At 45.4% G+C, this 26,855-nt stretch overlaps 1 protein-coding gene across 1 annotated transcript in view; it reads right to left on the reverse strand.

Annotated features, from left to right (window-relative positions):
* Positions 1 to 22,074, reverse strand: part of rassf2a (Ras association domain family member 2a) — a 39,982-nt gene extending 17,908 nt beyond the window's left edge. Inside the window, exons 1-5 of the mRNA XM_073058851.1 lie at positions 21,935 to 22,074; positions 15,752 to 15,825; positions 6,450 to 6,525; positions 1,592 to 1,743; positions 838 to 932 (exon numbers count right to left, since the gene is read on the reverse strand). Coding sequence (XP_072914952.1) covers positions 838 to 932; positions 1,592 to 1,743; positions 6,450 to 6,525; positions 15,752 to 15,813 — 385 coding nt within the window. The 5' untranslated portion in view covers positions 15,814 to 15,825; positions 21,935 to 22,074. The remainder of the gene's footprint in view (positions 1 to 837; positions 933 to 1,591; positions 1,744 to 6,449; positions 6,526 to 15,751; positions 15,826 to 21,934) is intronic.
* Between the last annotated feature and the right edge of the window lie 4,781 nt (positions 22,075 to 26,855).

The following is a 26,855-nucleotide window of genomic DNA, read 5'->3' on the forward strand; positions in this document are numbered from 1 at the left end:
AAATGATCCCTGTTCAAGCAGAGCCAACAGTTAGTTTGCCAGTGAAGTGACACAGTTTACAAATTAACAGGATCCTTTTAAAGGCTGCCTCAGCATTTACTGCCCTTTATGACCATTGGACAAAGCTAAGCCTCCCCTAAGCAGTGCCAACTGACCAGAGCCACACAAGAGACCACAAGAGAGGGGACATTGACAGAAAGCCCTGCTCATGGCCTCGTGCTTCTCTGAGACAGATGTGAGCTCTGGTCTGAACTCAGATCACCCTCTCATCAACAAAGTCAGTACCTGCAGTTGGATTTGATGAAGGCACAGGGCCAGGGTATCCCAGCCTATCCAACCCCAGTTTGTAGGACTTTGGAGATAATTGGATTCCTAACTATTGTCCAAGACCACTCAGTTTTGGTTTTCATAACCAGTGACCCAGTTACATTCAAGTCAAGGAGACCTTCATAAATTCAGGGATGTCTTGGTCAAGGTGACAGGATACATGTCATCACACCTAGCTGATGAACATGGCATCTTGCTCACAGAACAATGGTATAAAATGGCAGGTATGGTTCAAGGCAGGGATTTAAAGCTGATCTGGACCATGGCAATTGTTCTACCATTGACAGAGCAGTTTTATCAGATAAAACCAAATAAAATATGAAAGCACCATTCTCTTGCAGAATCTGTTAATTCCGTTTTGTAAGTTAATGAGGCAAGGCCGCTAGCAAAGTTGGGAACGACATGCAAATTAGCTGTGATGCCCAAGAGCAGGCAGACATCATAGAAGGGATCCTCCTCTAAACATTAAGGTGACCCCGTAAGTCCATTATGTGTTGAGAGTAGCCTTACTAGTGTCACTGGGAGCGGCTGAAGCACTGGTCTCAGGTGGACTCTCTGACTCTTCCACCTTGATGTCTGGCAGCACCCACGTCAGTTTAGACGGCCTGAGGAAGAGGAAGTCATTGGAAAGCAACAATGAAGACAGCAGTTACACCAACATAGAACAGTACAGCACAGGAACAGGCCCTTCAGCCCACAATGCCTGTGACAAATACTAAACTAAATTAAACTAAAGCTCTTCTGCGTGATCAATATCTCTCCATTCCCTGCTTGCTCATGTCTATCTACCATTCCATATAGCAGAACATTCCAGGGACCCACCAGTATGTGGGGGGAAATATTCAAAACTTACCCTGGACGTCTTTAAAGTTTCCCCCACCCCTTGCTGTAAATGCACGCCCTCTGGTATTTGACATTTCCAACCTGGAAAAAGGATTCTGACTGTCTACTCAATTTATGACTCAATTTAAAAATCTTTTATCAGGTCTCCCCTCAATCTTTGATGCTTCAGAGAAATCTAACCCAAGTTTGTCCAACCTCTCCATTTAGCTCATACCCAGGCAACAGCTTGGTCATCTTCTTCTGCACTCTCTCCAAAGCGTCCTGCAATAGGACAACTAGAACTGCAAACTAAACAGTTAACCAAGACATTCAACTCAAAGATGGATTACGTTATGATAACCATATATTATTTCAACAAGCCCACCACTCCCATTTCCTGTTGCCGCCCTCTCAGGTCTAGGAGGGATGGCCAGCCCCTTACCTCTGTGCTTCCACACTGCATCCGGAGTGCCAGGAGGTTGAAGAGGGAGGCGGCCGGATACGCTCGTTGTCATCCTGCATCTGTAACCGGATTGGTCGTCGCAGCCCCCAGGAGATGTTCAGGAGACCTTCGATGATCAGCTCCTCCTCCTCCTGCAGTGGAAGAGCACGTGTTCTCAGCCAGTGAGGAGGGAGATTCGGGCTACACAGCGCACACTCAGCGAAAGTGGGAGGGAGCAAATACAAGCCAAATCAGGAGTGAATCCTTCAGCCACTTCCACCAGCTCCACCACTCAGCACGTTCTCAGTTGATCCTTCACTTCAATAACATCTCCTTGCACCAACACACTTCCATTGAATCCCTCAACATCGGAAGCTATCAAACTGTCTTGAAAACACTTGGCAGCTGAGTTTCCACAACTCTGGGCAGATAATTCCAAATAGCTACTTCCCCAGTGAAGAAATTTCTGCCTCGTTGTAGATGACCAATTCCTCATTCTGAGGCTGAGAGAAACAGGCCAAGGCAACCCATCCCCATATCAATCTTGTCAAGCCTCCCTCGAACTTTGCAAGCTCAAGCAAGATCACTTCTCTTTTTCCTAAACTCAGAGCACAAGTGCAGTTGAAGTGAAAATCTGACTATCTCAACTAGCAAATTGTGATAGAGGTGTGGGGGTAAGGACATAGATGGGAGGTTGAGGAGATGCAGAGAGGTAACTGATACTGGTGCCAGGTAAGCAAGAGGTGATTGATGCTCGTGGCGGGTGAAGCTGTATGGATTCAATTTGGGCAAAATTGTCTGTGCTTGGAACAGCTTGTTCTGCTTTTAACCACATGCGATAAAAGCTTAAAATAGAAACCACCAAACTTACAGCAAAATGTGTCAGCAACAAAGTGAGGAACAGGAAGCTTTTTTATTGCTCAGTTCACCAGCTGTCAATGCTCTGTAACCCTTCCTTTGGACCCTTGCTCAACACTGAAGGCATGCCAGCTCAGTGCAAGAGTTAAGCCAGCTTAGTCCACATGTTCACCACAGTTCTGCAGTCTTTCAAGTGTCAATTTGGCTTTTGAAAGGCAAAATTAAAATTGCTTTCACGGCCATTGTCCTAACCCCTGACTGTCTGCTGAATTCTAACCATTTACCATGTAAAGAGCTTTTGCAAATTGTATTTCTTTGATATCTGCTGCAATCAGTAACAACACATCAAATGCTGAGCTCCTCCAGTGTTTTTTGTGTCATTACAAGGTAGTCATGACTTGTGCAATCAAAGACTAGTTGCAACTTCCTTGCTCTTGCCTCTATTCTTAAAGACCAGGATGCTTTTACTTCTTAAAACTATTTCAATAATCAATTTACATATACACCCTTCTATCATATTTAGAACTGAGCCCTCTAGTTTCTCCCCTACCCATTCCTCCCACAGAAATACCATATTTATATCTCCACCTCAACCAATCCCAACTGCCATTCCACCAGTATGCCAATACAGGTCCTTCCCAGCTTCCAAACACATGACTTATGTACACATAAACTAATACTTGGGAGACCAATGAGATGGGTTTTCCAGCTGCCAAGGGGTGACAGACATCTTCTGCCATGTGGCAACTCAGTATTTGGCTGCCTTTCCAACTGATAATGAACTGTTATGAACAGATCACATAAACTGAATCCTGTTGTATCATGAGAAGGACGCGTACTCTGTCCTTTATCCATTCCCATGCACTGGCAATGTCCATCCAAAGGTGCTTCTGGACTGAAGAGACAATTAAAATGCACCATTGGTGGGTCATGAGTTGTACATGAAGCAAAAAGGATAAGGGTAGCAAATTTCCTTCTCTAAATGAAACAATCCAGCAATTATGTATTTAAAAACAATGCAGGATTTATTCAATTACTGTAACATTTGCAGCTACCATGCGGGATTTGAACTCCTCTCTGAACCAATAGCCCTAATCCTACTTTCCAGTAACTTAACCAATGCATCAGAGTTCCCGTAACTACTGTTAATCCTTAGAGTTCACTGACAAGTTTTGCAGTGCCTTCAGATTTGAAATTTGAGCTTTGTACATTCAAGTCATTGATGTAGACAGCAGGAAAAGTCCGTTGTTATAGTAAGCCCTTGGAAAACCACTGCACGTCTCTCCAGTCCAAAAACTACAGTTCACCATGCTCCATTTCCTCTCACTTATCTATCCACAAGTTAAAATACTGCATTAAATCAAACAGCCTTCAACAGGCTCACTGCACTTAGCTTGTCAGTTTCTTGCCTCAAAAAAAAAAGCAACTGGCATTTGTGCAAACTCTAATCAGATATCCCACAGCCACAATCTAGCAAAATCCATACCCAGTCACACAAGAAGGTAATCAGACAATATGAGCAAAGCTTGGCCACTCATGTCTGTTTTAAGAAGTTCCCAAAGGGTAGGAGGGGAGCAGTATTTCTAGGAGGGATTTCCACTGGATATAGTCCAGACAATATTCCGGCATTGGCTATTGAACGATGAGCAACAAACCCAGCCCAGGCATGACCATCTGCGACAAGAGTTAGATCAGGACAGATGACAAAAAACACTGATGCCGTAATCTACAAGGGCAGAACAAAACACTGGAAGAACTCAGCAGGTCACACGGGATCTGTAGAGGCAAAAGGTGCAGGCTGTTGAGACCTTGCATCAGTATAGAAGCAACTGGAGAGATTGCCAGAACACAGCAGAACATAGGGAGGTGGAACAAAGTCTGGAAGATAACCAGTGGAGCTACATGGGGACAGAATGATGGGCAGAAGGATCTAAGTGGTGGGGGGTGGGGTAAGGGTGAACAAAGGAAGCTGTAGTTTAGACGGGCAGGGGAAATTAGTATGTGCAGGAGAACACCAGGATTTAAATCACATACCCTTAACATTTAATGGCATTATCACATATACAGAGTTCCCACCTAAATCCTGGTAGTCACCATTACTAGGAACATATCTAGATAAGGATAAATATTTTGGCTACAAGCAGTGAATAGCTGGGTATGCTTTGACATGTGACTGGTCTTCTGACATTGCAAGGCCCTTCATTATCTACAAAAGTAGATGTTTAGAACATGACACTGTCCTCACTCACCTGGAGAAGAAGGATGCTTATGTTAGAATGCTGTTCTTGGGCTACAGATCAGCATTCAACACCATAACAACCCTCAGGCTCAACAAGAAGCTCAGAGATCTTGGCCTGTATGTCCTCCCCCCTTGTACGGCTATATCCTGGACTTACTGTCAGATCACCAGCAGGTGGTAAGGACGGGCACCCCCACCTTTGCCCCTCAACACAGGAGCCCTTTCCTTTACTCCTTGTACACCCATCACTGTGTAGCCATGCACAGCTCCAATCTGCTGATCAAATTTGCGGATGATGCGACTTTGATAGGCCTTATATCCAACAATGGCGAGAAAGCTTGCAGAGGGGAAGTCAATGCCCTGACAGTGGTGCCAAGAAAGCAACCTCTCCTTCAATGTCAAAAAAACGATGGAGCTGATCATGGATTACAGGAGGAACGGAGACAGGCTAACCCCTACTGACATCAATGGGACTGTAGCTGAGAGGGTGAGTAGTTTCAAGTTCCTTGGTATACATATCACTGAGGATCTCACTTGGACTGTACACACAGGCTGTGTGGTGAAAAAAGCGCAACAGAGCCTCTTTCACCTCAGATGACTGAAGAAGTTTGGCACGAGTCCCCATACCCTCGCGCGAGGGAATATGCAAATGCTGGAAATTCAAGCAACACACACAAAATGCTGGTGGAACGTAGCAGGCCAGGCAGCATCTATAGGAAGAAGTGCAGTCAATGTTTCGGGTCGAGACCCTTCGTCAGGACTCCATATCCTCAGGACTTTCTACAGGGGCACCATCAAGTGCATCCTGCCTGGCTGTGCCTGGCATGGGTACTGTACTACCCTCAATCACAGGGCACTGCAGAAAGTGGTGCGGACAGCCCAGCACATTTGTGGATATGAACTGTCCTCGATTTAGGACATTTACAGCAGCAGGTACTTAAAAAGGGACTCTGGCCACCCCAACCACAAACTGTTTCAACTGCTTCTGTCTGGCAAATTGTATTACAACATTAAGGCCAGGACAACAGCTTCTTTCACCAGGTCAGATTGATCAATACATATTGATCTGATTGCATATCTGACTATACATTGTATTTGACAATTACGTATACAATCTTCGTGTCTGGGCAATATCCTCCCACATTTCCCTACCTTATTGTTTGTACATAGCGATGGAAATGCAACGAAGATTTTTACTCCGTCATGCTGTGGGACGGATGCAAGAAATAAAATTCTAATTCCAGTTCTGATGAAATCCTCTCCACTGGCAAGGACAAATGCAGTTTCAATCCCTCAAGCTGCTCAAACCCATCAAGGAAAATGCAGCATGTTCTGCTTGCACCTTATCCACTACTTCTGATATTTATTACCCCCACCTCAGTGTACCATTTACAAAACACACTGCAATTATTTGTCCGGCTACTCCATCAGCATCACACAAAGCCGTGACCTCTACTACAAAGAACATAAAGTGGAACACCACCACCTGCAGATTCCCCAGGTACACACAGTCACAAATGGAAGGAGAGTACTATTCCAACACTGACAACATTAGAACAAGGGGGCTATCTCTGCCAGAAGAACTCAAGGCATCTACTAACCATAATCTTCAAGAGAAATTGGGGATGGGAAATAATGCCTTGCCGGTAACCTCAGAAAATGAATAAAAGTTATAGCAAATGTGCATCTGCAGATTATCTGCCATTCTTCACTGAAAGCAGTTGAGCCATTCTGCTGTAGGCTGGCTAAAGGATAGCTTACCTCCCTGTGTCGGAGCTGTGCTGTCTGTCCTTCATAATAGTAGTTGTAGGTCTTCAAGTGCCCCAGGAGCTCCTTCCTAAAAATGAAAAGAAAGCATTCTTAACATTTCCTCCCTACCACATTCGCACAATCTTCTCAGTTGTGAGTTATGTCACTCAGAGGCATGGTGTGAACAATGCAGAACTGATGGAGCATTACCTTTCACCTTGAGAGGCTAAAACAGCCCAACAGTCATCACACACCAAAATAAATTAAATCATACATCTTCCATGGAACGTGCCTGGAATCGTTCCTGGCACCGTGGCCAAGATTACCATTGGGGATTTGATTCACACTGGGTCTCATTTCCCCATGATCACATGAGTTTCCTCCAATTTACTCCCACATTCCAAAGATGTATGGGTAGTAAATTATGGGCATGCATTGTTGACTCCCAAATCATGGCAACACATATGGGCTGCATATCATAATCCTCACTTATATTTGGACAGATAAGAGGCCAATTCACTGGTTATATTTAAAGTAGATATTGATCGGTTCTTGATTAGTAAGGGTGTCAAAGTTTGCAAGGAGAAGGGAGGAGAGGGTTAATAAATTAGCCATGATAGAATGATAGACTCCACTGAAGTGCTTTATGTAATAAACACACAAGCTGCCCCACCTCTACGCCCATGCCAACTAAAGACCTAGGGCAAGGTGGCATAGCATTCGTTTTCTCAAGCATACTGACAAGAGTTTGAATCCCATCATAGAACTAAATTCAGTCTGTAGTCAGGCAACTGCTTGGCTTTAAAATACAGAGGTAAATTTGTCCCTGGATTATTGCCTTCAAGGGTGAGCCTCTCAGACATGTCATTATCAAGGGAAAAAGGTCAACCAAGATTTTATTTCATAAAACAGGAGTTCTTTCAGTTTTATAACAATTAAGATTGATACCAATTCTCAGACTAATCCCATTTCTTCAGTTTCCTATAACCTATTCTCTCACTTGCCATTGATTATATCCAAATTCCCCTACCAGCTATCTACAATCTGTCTACACAGGGAAATTTTATTTCCATAATCAGGCACATCAACATCAAATTGCACTTATGTAGCATGTTTAATGCAGCAAGATCAACCAAATAGGTCTTTTAATGACAACTGACTCAACATAAGGAATTAAGAATAGTAGGCTATAGTCCCCTCAAACCTTCCCTATGATGATGGCTCATTTACCCCAAGCCTCAACTTTTCCTCTCTGCCAGATCCCACTTCCCTCAATCTCCACACCTTTCAAATGCACCTAGCTGCACTTTCAGTACAGTACTTCGAAAGATTTGGCTGTCCGTGACAGTTTTAAGATACATTCTCTTGAAGAAATCTCTAAGAATCTTTATCCCTTAGCTCTAATCAGAGGAAGGTGGCAGAGTCTTGGGTCTTGCTCGAGGTTTGATCAGCTCAATTTGTGGATTGGACTCATTTTAGAGGGCTCCGAACATACTCATGTTATGTATGTTTCTAGTTACTTTTTCTCTTTTCCATTTTCTGTGATTTTGATCGGGGTGGACTCGTTCTGTGGCCTGCGGTCAACGTATGCCACTGCAGTAAATTGAACTGAACATTCTATAGACTGTTTCAGGGATTCTGCAGTTTGATGTTTATATTCTATGTGTTTCTTACTCAATTGTTTGCTGTTTGTACATTTTTTATTTGCACATTGGATGTTTGATGTTTTCTTTGAACAGGTTCCAGGTTTCTTTGTTTCGTAGAGTTTAGCTGGGGGATTGAATTCTGAGATGGTATCTCTGTTGATTCGCAGCTCAGACTTAGTTATGTTTTTAACTGATTTTAGGTAAGGATTGTTTGGGAAATGGAGAGGAGTTAGGGCTTAGGAACAGGGAATGTGGAGGAATTAAGGGGCAAGCCACAGTCCAAGTTTCTGTTGCATGTTTGAAAACAACGTGGATGTGCGACATCTATGGTCAGGCTGGTAGAGAGTGGATGAGGGCACCCCTCCCAAACCCTTCCCCCAAGGTCAGAGAGTTATAAAAGGGTTCTGGAGTCAGAGATCCACCCAAGCAGGAGGAGCGGGCTCTGCTGACCCTGTGGGTTCATGATTGGTGACACTGGAGTTCAGGGTCACATCATCGATGTGTTTGAGGCCTAATGTTTGCTGATCGGCGTACCCAGCAATCACTGCCAAATATTGAAGCCTGAAGGTTGACTTGGAAGTCCAGAAGTAGAGGCCTGTTGGCCAGTGTGGAATCTGCTCATCTCTGGGAGTCTGCTGAGCAGGTCGAGGCCCAATGGCTACAGGCCTGAGTCAGAGTCTGCTGGAGGCTGGAAGCCTATCCTGGGGTTAAAGGACTATATGCTCGGGCAAGAGGGAGGAATGGGGCTTCTTTATGCTATGGCTATTGTTTGATGCCTGTATTCAGTGTTGTTCTACTGAGCAGCAGGAAATGTAGTGACAGTTGCAGGCTGCCCCCTCAGGTGTGATGGTTAATAATGTAAACAATGCATTTCTCTGTGTGGCAATGTACACATGACAAATAAACATGAACGAGGCTGGGATCTACTCTCTCAATGCCTATACACTTTACTGATCAGACAGCCCATGTGTTAAACACCCATGCTAGCAGTGTGCCGGAAGTTCGTGAGTGTCAGGGAACAGGAGTGAGTGCATTTACTATTACAAAGGAAAAAGGTCCAGGCAAACTCAAAGGTTTTAAGGTGGATAAGTCACCTGGACCAGATAGACTACATCCCAGAGTCCTGAGAGAGGTTGCTGAGGAGATAATGGATATATTGGTCATGATCTTTCACTAATCACTTGATTCTGGCATGGTCCCAGAGGACTGGAGAATTGAAAATGCCACTCCACTCTTTAAGAAAAGGGTGGGGGGCAGTAAAAGTTAAAGAAAGGAAATTAAAGGCCAGTTAGCCTATCCTGAGCGATTGGGAAAATGTTGGAATCTTATTAAGGATGAGGTTTCAATGTACTAGAAGGCTATTCATAAAGTAAATCAAAGTCAGCATGGTTTCTGTAAAGGAAAACCTTGCCTGACAAATCTATTAGAGTTCTTCAAGGAAGTAACAAGCAGGGTGGACAAAGGAGAGGCAGAAAATTTCATTTACTTGGATTTTCAGAAGGTGTCTGATAAGTCGCCACGGATCAGGCTGCTTACAAGATGAAATCCTATGGTGTTACAGAAAGATACTGGCATGGATAGAGGAATGGCTGACAGGCAGGAGGCAGAGAATGGGACCACAGGAGGCCTTTTCTGGTTGGCTGCCAGTGATTAGTGGTGTTCCTCAAGGGTCAGTATTGGGACCACCACTTTCCACATTGTTTATCAATGATTTAGATAATGGAATTGATGGCTTTGTGGCAAAGTTTGTGAATGATAAGAATATGGTTCCTGAGGAAGCAAAGCGATTACAGCAGGACTTAGACAAATTGGAAGAATGGGCAAAAAAGTGGCAGATGGAATAGTGTTGGGAAATATAAGATAATGTATTTTGGTAAAAGGAACAATAATGCGGATTGTTACCTAAACAGGGAAAAGGTTCAAACATCAGAGGTGAAGAGGGACTTTGTGAAAGACTCCCAGAAGGATAATTCACAGGTTGAGTCCGTGGTAAAGACAGCAAATGCAATGTTGGCATTTATTTCAATTGGAATAGAATACAAAAGCACAGAGATAGTGCTGAGTATTTATAAGACACTACTCAGGTTGCATTTGGAGTACAGTCAAAAGTCTTAAGCCCCATATCTCAGAAAGGATGTGTTGTCACTGGAGGGAGTCCAAAGGAGGTTTATGAGGATGATTCCAGGAATAAGGGGTTAACATATGAGGAACATTTGCTCCTCTTCCTCCATTCCCCACACCAATTTTTTGCTTCCTCTCACCTGCCTATTTCTTCCCCCTCAGTCCCCTCCTCCTTTCCTTTCTCCTATTGTCCACTCTCCTTTCCTATGAGATTTCTTCTTCTCCAGCCCTTGAGCTTTCTCATCCAGCTGGCTGCACCCATCACCTTCCAGTTAACCTCTTTCCCCTGCCCCCACCTTTAAATTCAACCATCTCCCCCCGCTTCCCCCAGTCCTGAAGAAGGGTCTCAGACTGAAACGACAACTGTTCACTCTTTACCAGACCTTCTGAGTACGCAAGTGTATGTATAGTATATGCATATATACGAAGCTGCTGAACATTATAGATATTTGATTTTGTCTGGCCACAGACATTGAGTTCATCCATCCATTCCTGTGCACCATTGTGCCTATTCCCACTACTTGCTCTTGTCCTATGCTGAAAGATATTTATCATGAACACCCGCATCACGCTCAAACACCAAAACGCATTTAGACAGCAATACATCCAAGCACTTCATCAGAACACCGTCCGATTCAGGAAATGTTAGAAAGTGGTATGGTATGCGGGTTGTGGGGCGGGGGTTGTGCAGTTCTCAGGCTGGGAGCCCCAGACTGTGAAGACACGGCTGCTGACGGTGGAGCAATTAAAACTGGGGATGCAATAGGTCAGGATTATGGGGTATGAAAATCAAATGGCCCCTGGCTTTGAGACCTTGTTACAAAAGAAATGGGCAGTGATGTCAGCTGTTGCCCGGGAGCTGGGGAGCAGACAAAGAGCAGCTGACGGAGTTGCTCGATCAGTTTTCAGGGCTGTGCTTTCCTAAGGCTCATCCCACAGAGCAGGTGGTTCAGAAGCACAGGCCTCTGAATACAGACGCCTGTGTGAGCTCAGTACAACAACTAAAAAAAAGGGGAACTCTGATCTCTGATTTAAGGAACTGCTGTGTACTTTCATGGGTAAAATCCCAGAATAGAGGTGGTTCATCAGTAACATTAGTTGTTTTAAGAAAACACAACTCCCTGGCCAGACAGCTGCCCCCCAACCCCCTCAGTTTTCACTGCCTGGAACGAGGCCACTCTCCACTGGGGCCTAACTCCTCCCCCCCCCCCCCCCGCAATCACCATGCTTCTCCTGGACAGTTGTTGCCGGCAGGTTATTCCACTCCAAAGACCAACAGGCTCCTGGCCTAATCCTTACCCGACTCAAAATCCATATACAGTGAATTCCAGTTCATTGGGACACATCAGGACCAGTCTTTTCAGCCCAATTAATTGGGCTGTCCCAATTAACATGGAAATAGTTAAAAACTTAATAAAGACAAATTGAGTAATAAATTATGTATTTAAAGAAATGCAGAACAAAGAACAGAAACAATACTACTACAGTCCTACAAAACTGTAGTTCCTGATCATTACTGATGGCAGGATTCATCCGACGTGTACCATGAAATTTTCTTTTCATTGAATATAAATGAACAAAATCAGCACAGAGGCCTGCTGCAAGATGATGGTCTGCCTACATGCAATTCTTTTGACAATTGCATCCTCCAAATCTCCAGTTTTATTTCAACATCCAAGCTGATTCTTGATACCTTCAAATTCTTCACAGTTCTTTGAAGTAGTGAACTCGTTTCATTTTCACTCCTGGCTGTTTCTGGCATCTCCAAGCCTGAATACTGAAACTGTTGCGAGCAAAACAGTTGTCTTACTGCTCATTTCTCACCAACTATCAGTGACAAAAGTCACTGCTTTTTAAACACAAACACATGACTGGTGGTATTTTAAAAAAGTGTTCGCTCTAGGCACAGTGTTAAATAGCCACACAAATCCATGCCACTGATGCTAGTTAGAAGCTGTTCAGCAACAGTCTCCTGTACCAGTTAAGCTGCATAGTATCCCAAATAAATGAAGGCGATCCCAGCTATTATCTCAATTAGCTTTTGCTCTTTAAGAGTTGTCCCAAGTAAGCAACTACCCAGATTAACTGATGGCCCTGTTAACCAGTATCCACTGTATTGGAAACTTACATCCCGAGAGACGACCGTTCAGCCCCTCAGTTGTTGATCGATAGAATGTATATCTGAAGCTTGAAAAGCAATTTCTCACCCTGTCCTGCCTCACACATTTGAATAAACTGCTCCTAAACAAAATTCTTCCCCAATACTATTACAAGAAATGAAAACAAATGGACATAATAAAGAGACCAAATAATTAATTCCCATCCACTAGAATCCAAAGATCAGCAATTTCTTGAATGTCCTGGATGGCCCTACAGAGTAAACAGCCCCTGCCTGATACATGCTGAGGCAAAGTGGATCCCCAAGTTCTAGGCTCTGTGACATGTCCGTACTGTCCTCTGCAGAAAGCAACTCTTTCTTTGCCCGAACAGAGAACATTAATTGGCAGTCCACTGAAGTGGTGGTTGCTGTTCAATCAACCATTTCACAACTCTGAAATCTACTACCATGGCTTCTAGCGTTTAAATTGAATGGGGCTCTGGGGCCAGAACCTTGGTGTTTCCTAGTAACCCACTGGGTAAGATGTCACAAATTGGGCAATGATCCCAGATCTTGTGACCTTTGCCAAGGTGACCAGTAGGATTTAAGTAGAGGTGGTGGAGGAAGGGTTCCTTAAGGTTGATATAGCTGGGGGTGGCAAAGGAGATAAGCTCCCACTACCTATTAAATGTGCCCAATGACATGCGCCTCAAATAGCCTCTCACAACAAGTCCAGCTTGTGGTCTCCACTACTAAGCCAGGTGGAACTGCTCCTACTGACAGGAGAAAGGGCAAAGCTTGATTACTGGCTCCTTAAAAACAGTCGCTTCGGGCAGATGGGGCTCATCAGCCAGGGTTGGCAGTTCAGTGTTTTCCTTCTCCTAGATGATCTCGAACCTCCACTGCCTGGAGGCTACACCCACATGTGGAGAAGGCTTCTGGAGTAAACCCAGAGGGAAAGATCCAGAGCTGGAGTCCCTAAGGCAGTCAAGTTCAACACTGACTGGCAACTCCTGTAACACTACCGGTGTCAAACTGTACCAGTCTCTGCCATTCCTTTGTGTTCATTAGATGCATAAAGAGGGCGAGCTCACTACATGAGCAATAGCTTACACTCCATATTGTACTGCCCTGGCTGGCATATCTAGACAGCTAGGACACAGTATCTATGGTCAACCCTGACCAATAGAGGCCTCAGAAAGCGGAAGAAGTGTGAGGAGTCAATCCTAGCTCTTAATCCACATTAAATATCAAGGATTCGGAAAATGAAACAACTCCAGTCCACAGTATTGCAACATAAACTAGAAAGCAATTGGGTACCAAACAGTGACCACCTACAAGACAGAGTCTAGCCACCTACATTCACCAAGCCCCACCATCAACATCCTGGGGGGTCACCACTGACCAGACATTCAGCAGGACACCAATATAAATGTCTCAAATACAAGAGTAGGTCAGATCTTGGTGCCCCTTGGTGAGCGACTCATCTTCTGACAGCCAAGGCCTTTCCACCATTTACAAGGCACAAGCCAGGAGTGTGAAGGAACACGCTCCACTTGCCTGGATGAGTGACTTGACGACACATCTCTGGACGTACATGTCATTCAGGGAAAGCAGTGGCTGGATTGGCACCCCATCCACCATTCATTCCCTTCACCACTGACAGTGCTGCACAATGAGCTGCAGTTATGCACAACAATTTATTGCATACACGCCTTCCAAACCGACTATTTGGAAAGATGAAGACTTCACAGGTAAGAGAGTACCACCATCTGCAGTTTCCCCTGTAGCTCACACCATGCTGACTAGAAGACATACAAAATATCTTTATTATAAATTCAGTGTTATTTATACAAAACAGTGACTAACACAATTACTTCACTATAAATAGACTATACACAGTAAACCAAAATGTTTCCATCTTTATCAATGATGGCAATTGCCCCCGCGGAGCCCAGTGGTCCCAGAACACCTCTAAGGTCACCATAGACTGCGCATGTTCCTTTTCAATATTTACCCGGGCACGAACATACCCCCTAAACATCACCAGGCAGTCCACCTGGGCAGATCCTCCCACCACCCGTTTCCAAGACCCACAGATGGCTGTTTTTGCCAGCCCCAGGAGCAAGCTGACAAGGGCATCTTCATCCCTCCACACCCGTCTCCTTACTGGATGACCGTATACAAATAGGGAGGGGTTAAAATGCAACCAGAAGGTGAGAAGAAGCCTATGCAGATACTTAAAAGGGGCTGCAGCCTCACACACTCCATGTACATGTGGTACATGGTCTCCTCCAGCCCGCAGAAGTGACATGCAGGTGGGTGATCCATGTACAGACTGCTCTACGCAGTAGCCTCCACCCCAGATCCCCAAGGTGCATGGGAAGAACTCCCTCATCAAGGGACTTCCAGTGGGGAGCCCCCTCACCTCCAGGTGGAAAGACAGATCACCAAGGCATGTCGGGACAGTGGACAAGGTCTAGGAAGTGGAGGGTGTGGAGCAGCAGCCCACAGAGGTACCTCCTACTTGCATCCCTGAATGGGATTGTGGTTGTCAAGGAGAGACGGCTCAAGTTGTGTGGACTTGGCTCTCGGATAAGATTGCGGGGCCTGGGCCCAACAGGCAGCTCAGCCTGAGTCGGTCCACACACCTGAGCTGCACCAACATCCGTTGAGGTAGGGCAAGGGTTGGCCACGAATCTGCCCTCTGCCAGAGGAGGGTACTCCCAGCCTGAGGCAACCGTGCTCCAGACTCAGTAGGTCCTGATAGAAGCTGGGCAGACTCCGCAAGGCAGCACATCCAAGGTAGTAGCCGCATCTCTTCGTGAAGACAGCAGCCCCTCCGGAAGAAGAATGTCACCTGGGAGGGTGCTTGGCATATGGGAATCTCTGCAGGGTCCAGAGGCAGACAGCCACCAGTCACGTACGTACGCACACCATTGACTGTCAGCCCTCTCCCACTGGGAGACTCAAGACCGCTGCAGAGGCCCAGTGTTTCCTGTTACCCCAGAAGTCGCCAACCAACTTCCTCAGCATTCTCGTGACAAAGGGGGTGGGAGGGGGGCCAAGGTGACCATCAAGTACCAAAACACGGAGGCCACCAGCTGATTTACGACCACCACATTACCTCTTCACCGCCTGATGCCCAACCAGAATATCTGAAAGAAGTGACTCGCATGGACCCCATCTCTCATGCAACATCCTCTTCCCATACAACAATGCATGCTGGGCCATCTACAAGACATGAGCTTGGAGTCCGATGGAACACTCTCCACTTGCTGAATGAGTGCAAAAGTTTCAACTCTTCAGAAACTCAGTAGCACTCAGGGTAAACAGCCCTCTTAACTGATACTCCAACTACAACCTTAAACAATCGTTCCCCTTCACCAGCCTCACACATAAAGCCCACAGTCCATGTTCAGAGCCTCCTTTCTGCCTGATCCACTCACTTGGAAATATATTTATCCTCCCCAATGCGAACAGGATCTTCCATCATGGGCGGTACAGTCATCACAGGCCGGTTCTGAAGAGAAAGACAGAAAAATGATGGCATTTAGTGAAGGTAGTAACAACAGTGGGCACCATGCTCCGAGTGTCTGCTGACCTCTCTCAAGATTCGGCACGGACTAGAAGGGCCGAGATGGCCTGTTTCCGTGCTGTAATTGTTATATGGTTATAAGATTTCAACTCTGAATGTGGCTTCTAGGAATGGACAACACCATTGACGATTCCACTTCAGTAAGCATCAACAATCCTTCTTACTTAGCCCGTGTTATACCATACATCTCTGTCTGCCTTGGGCTCCACATCGAGCTGCTCAGTGGGCAATGGCACTTTTGGTAGAGTTTACAGACCAAGTGCTAAATGAATTCATCATAGCACTCAACATCACACGCTCCTCCAAAACCATTTACTGGTGCTGTGACATGGCACCAAGCTTGTGCCAAGAGATGGGAATAAGAGGTAGAGGACAAATGAGAGGAGAAGGGGATGAAGTAAGAGGGGTGTACTTGCAAAGAGCAAGGAAACATGGAAAGGGGGGGTGTGAGTAAGGAGGTTGGAGAGGAGAGTAATTGCCTGCAGATAACGAACATGGAGCTGAACGGTACTGAGATATGGCTCACACGAGGAAATCTGCAGATGCTGGAAATTCAAACAACAACACACACAAAATGCTGGTGGAACACAGACCCTGACGAAGGGTCTCGGCCCGAAACGTTGACAGCCCTGAGATATGGCTTATGATTTTGTGTTTTTATTCTGTACTTTTGCTCATTCTTTTTGTTGATATTTGCATGATTTTTTTTTTGCAAAGGGGCTGGAAGGTTTGACATTTTGCTTTTCTTTGGGTGAGTTGGTCCCATGGACCTTGTCTCACGACTGTCTGTAAGGAACACAAACTTCAGGGTGGTATACTGCATACATACTTGGATAATAAATGTACTTTTAACTTTAAATAAAGGGATAAGCACCTATACAACCCCAGAACTGTTATAGCACAAGGGGAATGACATGGCATTGTCTACATCCACCAGAAAACAGTCTCTGACAGGGTACCCCCTCATTCCACTGCCCAGTTTTGGGTGCTCACGTGTTGGGTTGGAAGCAAGAAATTAACGCTGATACCACGGCTAAGCAGAACGGTGGCAGGGTTCAGCATGGCAGGCAGCACCTGTGAAGACAGAAACACGGGAGATGTTTCCAAACAAGTGCCTTCCAGTGGAAATATTAACCCAACCCCTCTTTCCACAAAAGGTTGCCGGGTTTACCATTCTTCAGCCACTTGCCTGTCTCCACTCCTCCCTTCCCCCTCTGCTACCAGGCTCAACCCGCCCTTCCACAACTCACCAATCACTATTCACTAAACCCCCCCCCCCCCCCATACTGGCCACCACCCCTCTCCGCACAGTTCCGAAACAACGCTTCAACACAGAACAACCATTCCTGCCACCTCTACAGATGCTCCTCGACCCATTGAGCCATTGCTTGTTGCTGCCATTGCTAATTTTGGTTTCAGATTTCCAGTATCTGCAGTTTTTGCTTTTTGACAACAAGATGAAACCCACATATCTTACAATTTTAAAAAAAAAACAGATTTCTGGTCAGTGGTCCCTCCGTAGTGGGGTCATGCCTTTGCACGTACCGCTGCCAAGGGATCCTTAACAAAGAGTGTGGCCAGCATTACACCGCAAGTCCTGTCCCTCGTTAGGTCAAGGAAAGTTCTCCGAGTGTTGCGAAACTGGGTTGCTGAGCTGATACAGCACATGACAAAGTCACCCTGTGACACAACAAATCGATTCAGGGAAACAGGCCAACCCATTGACAGTTGTACATGGGCAGAAGTAGACATCACTAGCATGCCCAACATTTATTGACATCCTCAAGTGCCCTTGAACCAAGTGGCTTACCAGGGGTAGCTTGGGGTCAGTTATATTACTGTGGGCCTGGAACCACATGAAAGCAGCAATTTTCCTTCCCCAAGGACATATGCAAGCCAGATGTGTTTTTAAGATGATTTGGTTGTCTCACAGCCACTCTCACTGATACTTAAATTCCAGATTTGTTTTTTTGCAGAAAAAAGTTGATTAACCAAATGTTAGCTTCCCAGCTGTTGTGGGGAGATTTAAACTGTGGATCATTTGTGCAACCGTCTGGGTTTCCAACCCGCTAACAGAGACACTTTGCTTCCATATGCTCTGGCTGGAAGAGTTATCCAGACCACCAACACCAGGATAAAGGGAACAGAAGTGAGTTCAAAAGAACAAAAGGCAAGGAGCAGAGAGACCCCATCAAACATAATGACAGATATGCAGTTGGTCTGAGATGGGCAAACGCACACAGCTTTCGGATCCTCATTTACTGAATGTTTTCCTGTATTTTAAGGAAGTGATCAGCTGACTTTGCACCACTCTACAATTGCACGGCTGCTGCTGTAGTCATTCATCCCAGCTGTGTCTGGTACTCAAGCCAAGTCACGTCCTCCGCAGACTCAGCAGTGCCGATCGATTCTGAGCCCCAGCCTGCCAGGCACTTGCAGTGGATATCCGCTCAGCTCTTATAACAAAATCCAAAACAGTAAAAACTCCTGCTCAAATCAGCTCAGTGGAACCAAATGAATTAACTGAACCCTGTTCATCAGACAACACTGAAATGAGAAGGCAAGGATCGTGGGGTGGGACCGACTGACGGCTGGGATCGCCCAAAGCCATTTGTCATCTTTTTCCTGACGTTGAATCACATTGAAATCCTGGCACAAGTATAAAGCAGCATTATATACTATAGGCAGCCTGTTATTTCTGGCATTTGGCCCTATTGATTAGTGTGAATTTGTATTCAGTCAGTGGTCAGTGCTTTTATTATTTCAGTGTATGTGATTGCAAACCACTAACTCTTTGAACTAACCTTAATAAACCACATTAACCTTCCTGCTTTAAAAAAAAAACAATCACTTTCAGAATGAGCAAGACTAACATTTACCACCTACCCATCATTGCTCTTAAGACGAGACATGAACTCCTGGCTAGAACTGAGCCTGCGCACTGGTGCTGCAACAGCACTGTGCTAACCACTCTGCTACTGTGCCACACTTCCTCCAGCATTTAGTGTGTTGCTCTGAATTTCCGGCATCTGCGGAATCTCTTGCATTTATCATAATGATAATATTGGTGAGGGATAAATATAGGCGGTGGAGAAGCGTCTCACCCGGAATTTGTATGAATTATCATCACACTATTGCCGTGCTTTACAAGAAACAACTTTTAAAAATTGATAGCGAAGCACATTGTGATGTCTTGAAAGGGGAGACAATAGAAGCCTTATGGGTTTTTTTTTTCAGTCTTAGGGACAGATTACTCCACAGTGCATGTCAAACATAACCCAAGTGTCAATGTATTAACACCACTTGAGAACCAAAGGTCTGGGCATCAAGATGGCTTTGCAGCCAAGACCCAAAGTACATTACAATGTTGTGCTAAGAGTTGAGACTATGGTGGGTTCCAGAGAGAGATGAACACCAGTAAACATAGGCTCAATCAGGACCTGCTCCATGGCTGGAGGAGAGTGTTCAGCATTTTTGGAGACATCTGGGTGCAAACAGAAGAAAGCAAGGCAAGTTAGCATCTTAGCTGATTGGGTTCCCAATCCAGTATTGTCAGGGGATGATTTGGCTGTCCCAGGATCCAAGTAAGTTTGCCCCAGGGCAACCAGATCTAGGTTCACTTACACCATCCCGAAATGAATGTGCACCTCTGACACAGAAAATTAAGCTAGGTACAAGGAAATGCTGTCAAATTTCAGAAGAGACATTATACAACTTGGAAATGGTTGATATAATATTTCCATCGGGGAAATACATTTTCAAATGTTAAAAATAGGATGCAATTGAATTATGTGACTCACAGCAGAAAAGAGGGCTGTTTAGACTGCCAAAGACATGCCAGAAATGGTTTTGTTAAAATCAGATTGCTACGATTGAAGTCACTCCCTGGTTGAGGCCCAGAAACTGACTGTGGGACTGGGTGGCGAACCACTCATTGCTTCATACTATGAACAAAAATTCCAACCCCTGGCAACTGGTAACTCCATTCAAACAGTCTTTGTTGGGGTTTACACTGTTCATGCAATGGTACCAATCTACATTACCCCATCCCCTACGCAATCACTACTTTCCTGAACTGCTTTTAAAGAACAGACAGGTCTTCATGCTAATGCTAATCCTGGTTCCACAGCCTCAGTCCTGGGAGGAAAAGTATTCCCTACTCTGTCCCGAACCTCTTCCATTTAGTTATGCACCAATATCCCCAGTTGTTGCTTCATACCACCCCCCAATAGATCTGTGCAGGACAGAAACAGGCCTTTCAGCCAGAACATGAGGCAAAATGCAGATGCTGGAAATTCAAACAACAACACACACAAAATGCTGGTGGAACGCAGCAGGCCGGGCAGCATCTATAGGGAGAAACGCTGTTGAGACCCTTCGTCAGGACAGAAGTTTCAGCCAGAAGTTGTGTTGATGCTGACTACCTACACAAAGCTCACTTACCAGGTTTTGGTCCATAGCCTTCTACTGCATGGTAACTCAGTGCTTACCTGGCTAAGTAACTATCAAGAGAGTACCCGCTTCCACCACCCACCTATGCACCAGTCCATCATTTAAGCATGATCATCTGTCAATTTCCTCTGTAAAATCATCTAATTTCACAAAGCAAATGTATTTTGGAAAATTCAGCCATCTCTGCAGGGTAGGTCTGCACTGGACAAACTCCATGGCTCAATGCTGCCCAAAGAGAGATGCAGCATCTACCTACACTCCAGGTCAACTAGGAGAACTTGTCTTTAAGTAAGCAACGCTAAGTTATCATCAGTGTACAATATCCATCAATGGTTGAAGGACGATCACAATTTCTCTCTCTCTGAACCAGTCTACAAAGCAAGGCAGCTGTTGCTGAGGGTCAGGAACTACACTTGTCAGAAAGTGTGTGTGTGTGGGGGGGGGGGGGGGGGAGGTTCTGGGTCCAATCATTCCCAAAAGGGGCAAGGAGGACAGCGGATGATCCGGTAAAGCAAAAGGCAGATTGGGTCGAGGAATCAAACAAGTTGTAACACCGAGTCGAGGCAGAATCAAGGGCGACCCCCGCAGCAGAGAAATGGGGACCCCGCGTTACAGAGGTAGTTAGTTGGGGGAACACAATGGAAAGTGTGGCGCGGCGGATGGGTTCTTGTTTTCGTAATCGAGACCAGAGTACACGCGTTGGGCTATCAGTTTAGAAAATCGGGCTTCCAAACCCCCTGGAAGCCAGTTCAGTAAGCTAGTCAGCAGTCCCACCCGCGCCTTGCAAGGGCGCAGTGGAGTAGTCCACTAGATGTCTGGAGACCCCCCCCCCCCACCGTTCCCCATGGAAACACCAGAGGCCCGTCTGTGTCCGGAGGACCGGTGCTTCATCCCAAGAACTGCTGCTCGGCTGACAGCGGCGTCCGAACCACAATGTGCTCCCTCGCCGCGGAGTCGAAAGAAACAGCTGTTTTTTTGAGGTGGTTACATTTCACAGCTTAACCAACGAACGCAGTTAGTTCATTTCTGATTTTATATTAAAAGCTGACATTTAAAAAACTGGGACGATGCCAACACATGCAGCACTGGCGCGCTCGGAGAATTTTCCCTTAAACGGTCCACGCTAGCTCTTGCCTCAAAACACTGCAAGGGGCAGGGACGCCCCAGAAGCCCTGGATAACCTCCGGTAACCTCAGCTACAAGATCCCCGAGAAGAGGAGAGACAAGACAGTGCAAGAGCTGTGAGGGCAAAGGTTAACCCTTCTCCCGAAACCAAGACCAGCTTTGGTACTTACTGCAGAACGAGTCCTGGCAGAACGCCACTTGCATTGATTAAAAAAAAGGCGTGTGAATTTAACAGAGCAATCGGTACATTTACACGAGGATCTCGTCCCTTTCTGAAGGAGCAGGGAAGTGCCCGGGCGCAGCAATGCTCAGAAATACAGACATGTTAATTTTACAGGGAAATCCTGACCTTACGGCACTCGTTAATTTTCCTAAATGAGTCGAGACTTTGGTCAAAGAGGAATCCATCTATAACTTAATTCTAAACACGAGCAGGGAGATTTCCATTTTTTATTACCTTGTTCGAAGCCTCTTTATTCTAGCGATGTGGTGAGTCAGCAGTTGGACCCCGATTGACAAGCTGCTTGAAGAAGTCCCAAGCCATAGCATCGACTCCTTTTAAAGGAACTGTGGGGATGGCCGCGTTTTGGATGACTGATGCGCCAAACGACCAATCAGTGACTGGCGACGTTTGGCAATATTGCCTATAGCGGTGACGACAAAGGACCAATGAACGTGAACTTGTGCGTGTGCAGCCAGCGAGCCAATGCGTCAGCTGGTAGTTAAAGACACACTGTGTCTTTAATGATGAATTATTATACACACTTAAATAGGAATCTATAATACATATACTAATTCATACATGTATAATACATACTTCTATAATATATTTTGCTGAGTACTGTGGTCACCTCATTGGACAAGACCTGCCTCAGGGAATCCCAGTTGTATGTAGAATGAACAACAGTCATTTCATCATCAAACGGTTCAAGGCCAAGGTCAAGGTGAGTACCACCACTATAATTAAGTTTATGTATCTGGATAACAACGCCATCGCAGCACTCTGAAGAAAAGCCCTGATTCATCTTGAATGTCTTTGCCAACGTATATGGGGCTCTGGGTCTTGTTTTAAATATTTAAAAAAATATAAAAATAGGTCTTAGATCAGCCACGGCCCAACCAGCCGTTTATCTAGCCGACCATTAATGGTGACGACATCGTCCTTGAAAATGCAGACCACATGCCCGACCTTGACAGCATTTTCTCCTCAAAATGAGACATAGACTCCGAGATCAACCACCGCTCGAGTAGTGCCAGTGGAGCCTATGGAAGATTAAAGAGTCTTTGAAGACCAAGCGATCCAAACAAACCTTCCGTCTATAGAGCAGTTGCCCTTCACGCATCACTGTATGGAGCTGACTTGTGGACCATCTACAGTAAGCACTTAAAATATCACCAAAGAGCCTTGCAAAAGATTCTGAGGATCAACTGGAAAGATAGGTGCACTCACACCAACGTACTGGAGTAGGCCAACAGCATCTCCACTACGATAAAGCAACAACACTCCGACGGAAAGGTCAGGTCACCCGGGTGCCTAACTCATGCCGACCCTTTACTCCCAGTTGAAAGAAGGCGAGCCGCTGGAAGGTAAAGGGAACGCTTCGAAAATAACAGCAAAGTCGGTCTGAAGAAATTCAACGTTACAACTAAAAACTGGGAAAATATTGCACTCAACAGGGACCTCTGGCCGAAATCTGTTCAAGAGGGAGCTGCGCTAAATGAGAGCGATCTTTGCTGTGCGGCAGCTCCGGAAGGAGAGACTGGATAACGGAAAGACCCAAACACTGGCCACAGCTACCACTTACACTGCACCAGAATACTGGGATCTCGGATCGCCCTCTACGGTCACCTAAGCACCCACCAATAGACGACCACTTAGGAGAACGTCTTACCCGACTCGAGTGATTGCACACTACTGTTACATATAGAGTCATAGAGCTACGCAGCAGAGAAATGGGCCTATCGGCCCATCTTGTCCATTCCGACCAAATTGCTTAACTGAGCTAGCCCACAGCACATCTACCTACTATCTATACATTTTTCCTACTGAAGTCTAGGTCTGCAGCGTCATATCAGGTGATCCTAATCTTTACAAGAAATTGAGATAGGACATCATATCAGAGATGCCAAGAAACTACTAAGGGGCGGTACCAATCCAAAATTGAGTCTTAAACCAGCCGTCAATTTTGGCAGGGCTTACATGCTAGACCGGGCGTGCAGCTTCACCAAAAGTGTCACCTCCCGTTCCAAGTGAGTTTAACGCGACCTATGCACATTTTGATCAGAGCGAATGGGTATGTCACCACCCATCCCAACAGTCTCCGGTGCGCCGCTGCGAACATAAGATCACTCTTAAGTGTGAGAGTGAGGGCGATTGGTTTACGTGACCGTGTCCTTCGATCTTGTGCAGATCAGCTGGTGGGAGTGTTTGCAGATATTTTTAACCTCTTCCTGATTCAATCTGTGGTTCCTGCCCGCTTTAAGACCGTGATCATCCCGGTATTTAAGAAAAATAAGTTAACGTAATGTACCTTAAGGACTGCCGCCCAATAGCTCTGACATCCACCTTCATGAAGCGCTTCCAGAGACAAGTCATGGCACAAATCAACTCCAGCCTCCCAGTCAGCCGCGGTCCATTGCAATTCGCCTTCTGCTGAAACAGGTTTACATCGGACTCCATCTCTCTGGCCCTACACTCATCTCTGGTGCATTTGGACAGTAAAAATACGTACGTCAGTCTATTATTGGCCTTAACTCTGTCTTCAATACTATGATTTCAAGGAAACTCAGTCCCAAACTCCGAGCCCTAGGAGTTACGCCTCCCTCTGCAAATTGGATCTTTGACTTCCTCACCAACAGTCTGTAAGGATGGACGACAAAACCGGCGCCAGGAAAATACTAAACACTGGCACTCCACAAAAGTGCGTCCTCGTCCCCTGCTCCACTCCCTGTTCAATGATGATCAGATTCAGCTTTAACTCCATCTGCAAGTCTGCAGATGGTTTCCGGAATGGGGCAGATAATGATGAGTCGGCGAACAGGACAACAACGTGACAGAGAGCTTACAGCATGTGCCAGGACAACAACCCCTCCCTCAATGTCAGCGAAGCAACAAGAACAAAAAAAGCTGGTCATTGCTTTCAGGAAGGGAGTGGTGCAAAGGCTCCTGTCTCCAGTGTTGAGGTTGGGAAGGTTGGTGGCTTCAAGTTCCTAGGAGAGAACATTATCAATAGCATGCCTTTGTCCAACCACGTGGATGCCACCGCCAAGAAAGTCCGTTAAAGCCCCCACCTCCCCAAGAGGCTAAAGGAATCTGGCATGTCCCCCTGGACCCTTACCAATTTTTATCAATCCTCTGTGTAAAGCACATAGCCGCAAGTAACTGCGGGGAGTTATGGGAGCAGCTCGGCACATCATGGAACTGGCTTCCCCTCCTTGGACTCTGTCCCTACTTCTCCCTGCCTGAGTAAAGCAGCCAACATATTCAAAGACGCCATCCAACATGGACATTGTCTCTTTTCCCTGCGCCCATTGGGCAGAAGATAAAGAAGCCTAGAAGCACATACTCCAAGGCTCAAGGACAGTTTTCACCCACCCTGCTGTATTAAGGCAACTAAGTAGTTTCCTGGTACAATAAATTGGAATCTTGACCCCATGATCTACCTCATTATGATCTTGCCCCTTATTATTTACCTGCACTGCACTTTCTCTGTAGTTGTCACACTTTACGTTGCATAAACATGGCTCCTACATTATTGTTTTACTTTGTTCTACCTCAGTGCATTGTTTAATGATGTGATCTGTATGAACAGTATGCAAGGCAAGCTTTTCACATGTGATAATAATAATACTGTAAAGCAATCCACATAACTGCTCAAATCCCTCTTAAATGTCATAATTGATCTTACCTCTACCACTTCTTTTGGCAGCCCATGCTATTTACTTACAACCCTCTGAGGTTTCTTTTATATTCTCCCCTGTCACTTTAAATATATACCCTCTAGTTTTGGGCACCCTATCCACTTTTGCTATTTATCTATGTCCTGATTGATTTTATAAACCTCCATTAGGTCACACTCTCACTCTTCCATGCTCCAAGGGGGAAAGCCCAGCCTATCCACTCTCTCTTAACAACACAAGCCCATCACTACTAAAACTATCCTTATATATCATTTTGCACCTGCTTCAGCATAATGACATCCTTTGTATAGTAGGATGGAACAGACTGCAGCATTACTCCATATGTGCCCTTCCCAACAGCTTGTACAGCTGTAACATGGCATCCAACTTCTGACCATTGAAGGGAAGCATGCCGAATAATTTCTTCACAGGCTGTCTACCTGAATAACCATGTTCAAGGAATTATGAATCCACACCTCTTTAGAAAGAGGTGACATAAGGCCAGACAACTTCAAAACTTTGTGAGTGGAGTTAAGGAATTGCAAGGATAAAAACAACATTATGGGTATCATATCTAGGCCCCCAAATAGTAGCCAAGATGCGGGGTTGAGATTGCAAAGGGTGATGTCACAATCGTAATGTGCGAGTTCAATATGCAAGGGAATTAGGAAAATTAAGTTGGTGTCAGAAAACAAGAGAGGGAATTTGTTGAATGCCTATGAAATGGCTTTTTATAGCAGGTTGTGCTCGAGCCTACTAGGGTAAAAAGCTATCTTAGATTGGGTGTTGTGTAATAACACAGATTTTATAGTTAGCTTAAGGTAAAGGAACCCTTAGGAGGCAGTGATCATTATATGATTGAATTTGTACTGCAATTTGAGAGGGAAAAGCATAAGTCAGATGCATCAGTTTTGGAATGGAATAAAGAGAATCACAGAGGCATGAGAGAGGAGCTTGCCTAGGTGAGTTGAAGGGGAACACTGGAGGGGATAATGGCAGAACCGAGGTGGCTGAAATTTCTAGGAATAGTTTGCAAGGTGCAGGGTAGATAACGTCCCACAGAAGTAGTAGCTCTCAAATGGCAGGGGTAGGCAACCGTGGCTGACAAGGGATGTTAAGGACTACATAAAAGCCAAGGAGATGGCATATAAGGTAGCAAAAGTGAGTGGGAAGTTTGATGATTGGGAAGCTTTTCAAATCCAACAAAAGGCAACTAAGATAGCTATAAGAAGGGAAAAGTTGAAATATGAGGGCAAACTAGTCAATAATATAAAGCAGGATACTACAGTACAAGTTTTTTTCAGTTATATAAAGTGTAAAAGGGAGGTGAAAGTTGATATTGGACCACTGGATAATGAGTCTGATGAGGTAGTAACGGGGGACAAAGAAATGGCAGCCTAACTTAATAAGTACTTTGCTTCAGTCTTTACTGTGGAAAATACTAGCTATATGCCAAAGGCCCATGCGTGTCAGGGTGC

Source organism: Hemitrygon akajei, chromosome 1 (genome assembly GCF_048418815.1).
Source record: "Hemitrygon akajei chromosome 1, sHemAka1.3, whole genome shotgun sequence".
NCBI classification, from domain to species: domain Eukaryota; kingdom Metazoa; phylum Chordata; class Chondrichthyes; order Myliobatiformes; family Dasyatidae; genus Hemitrygon; species Hemitrygon akajei.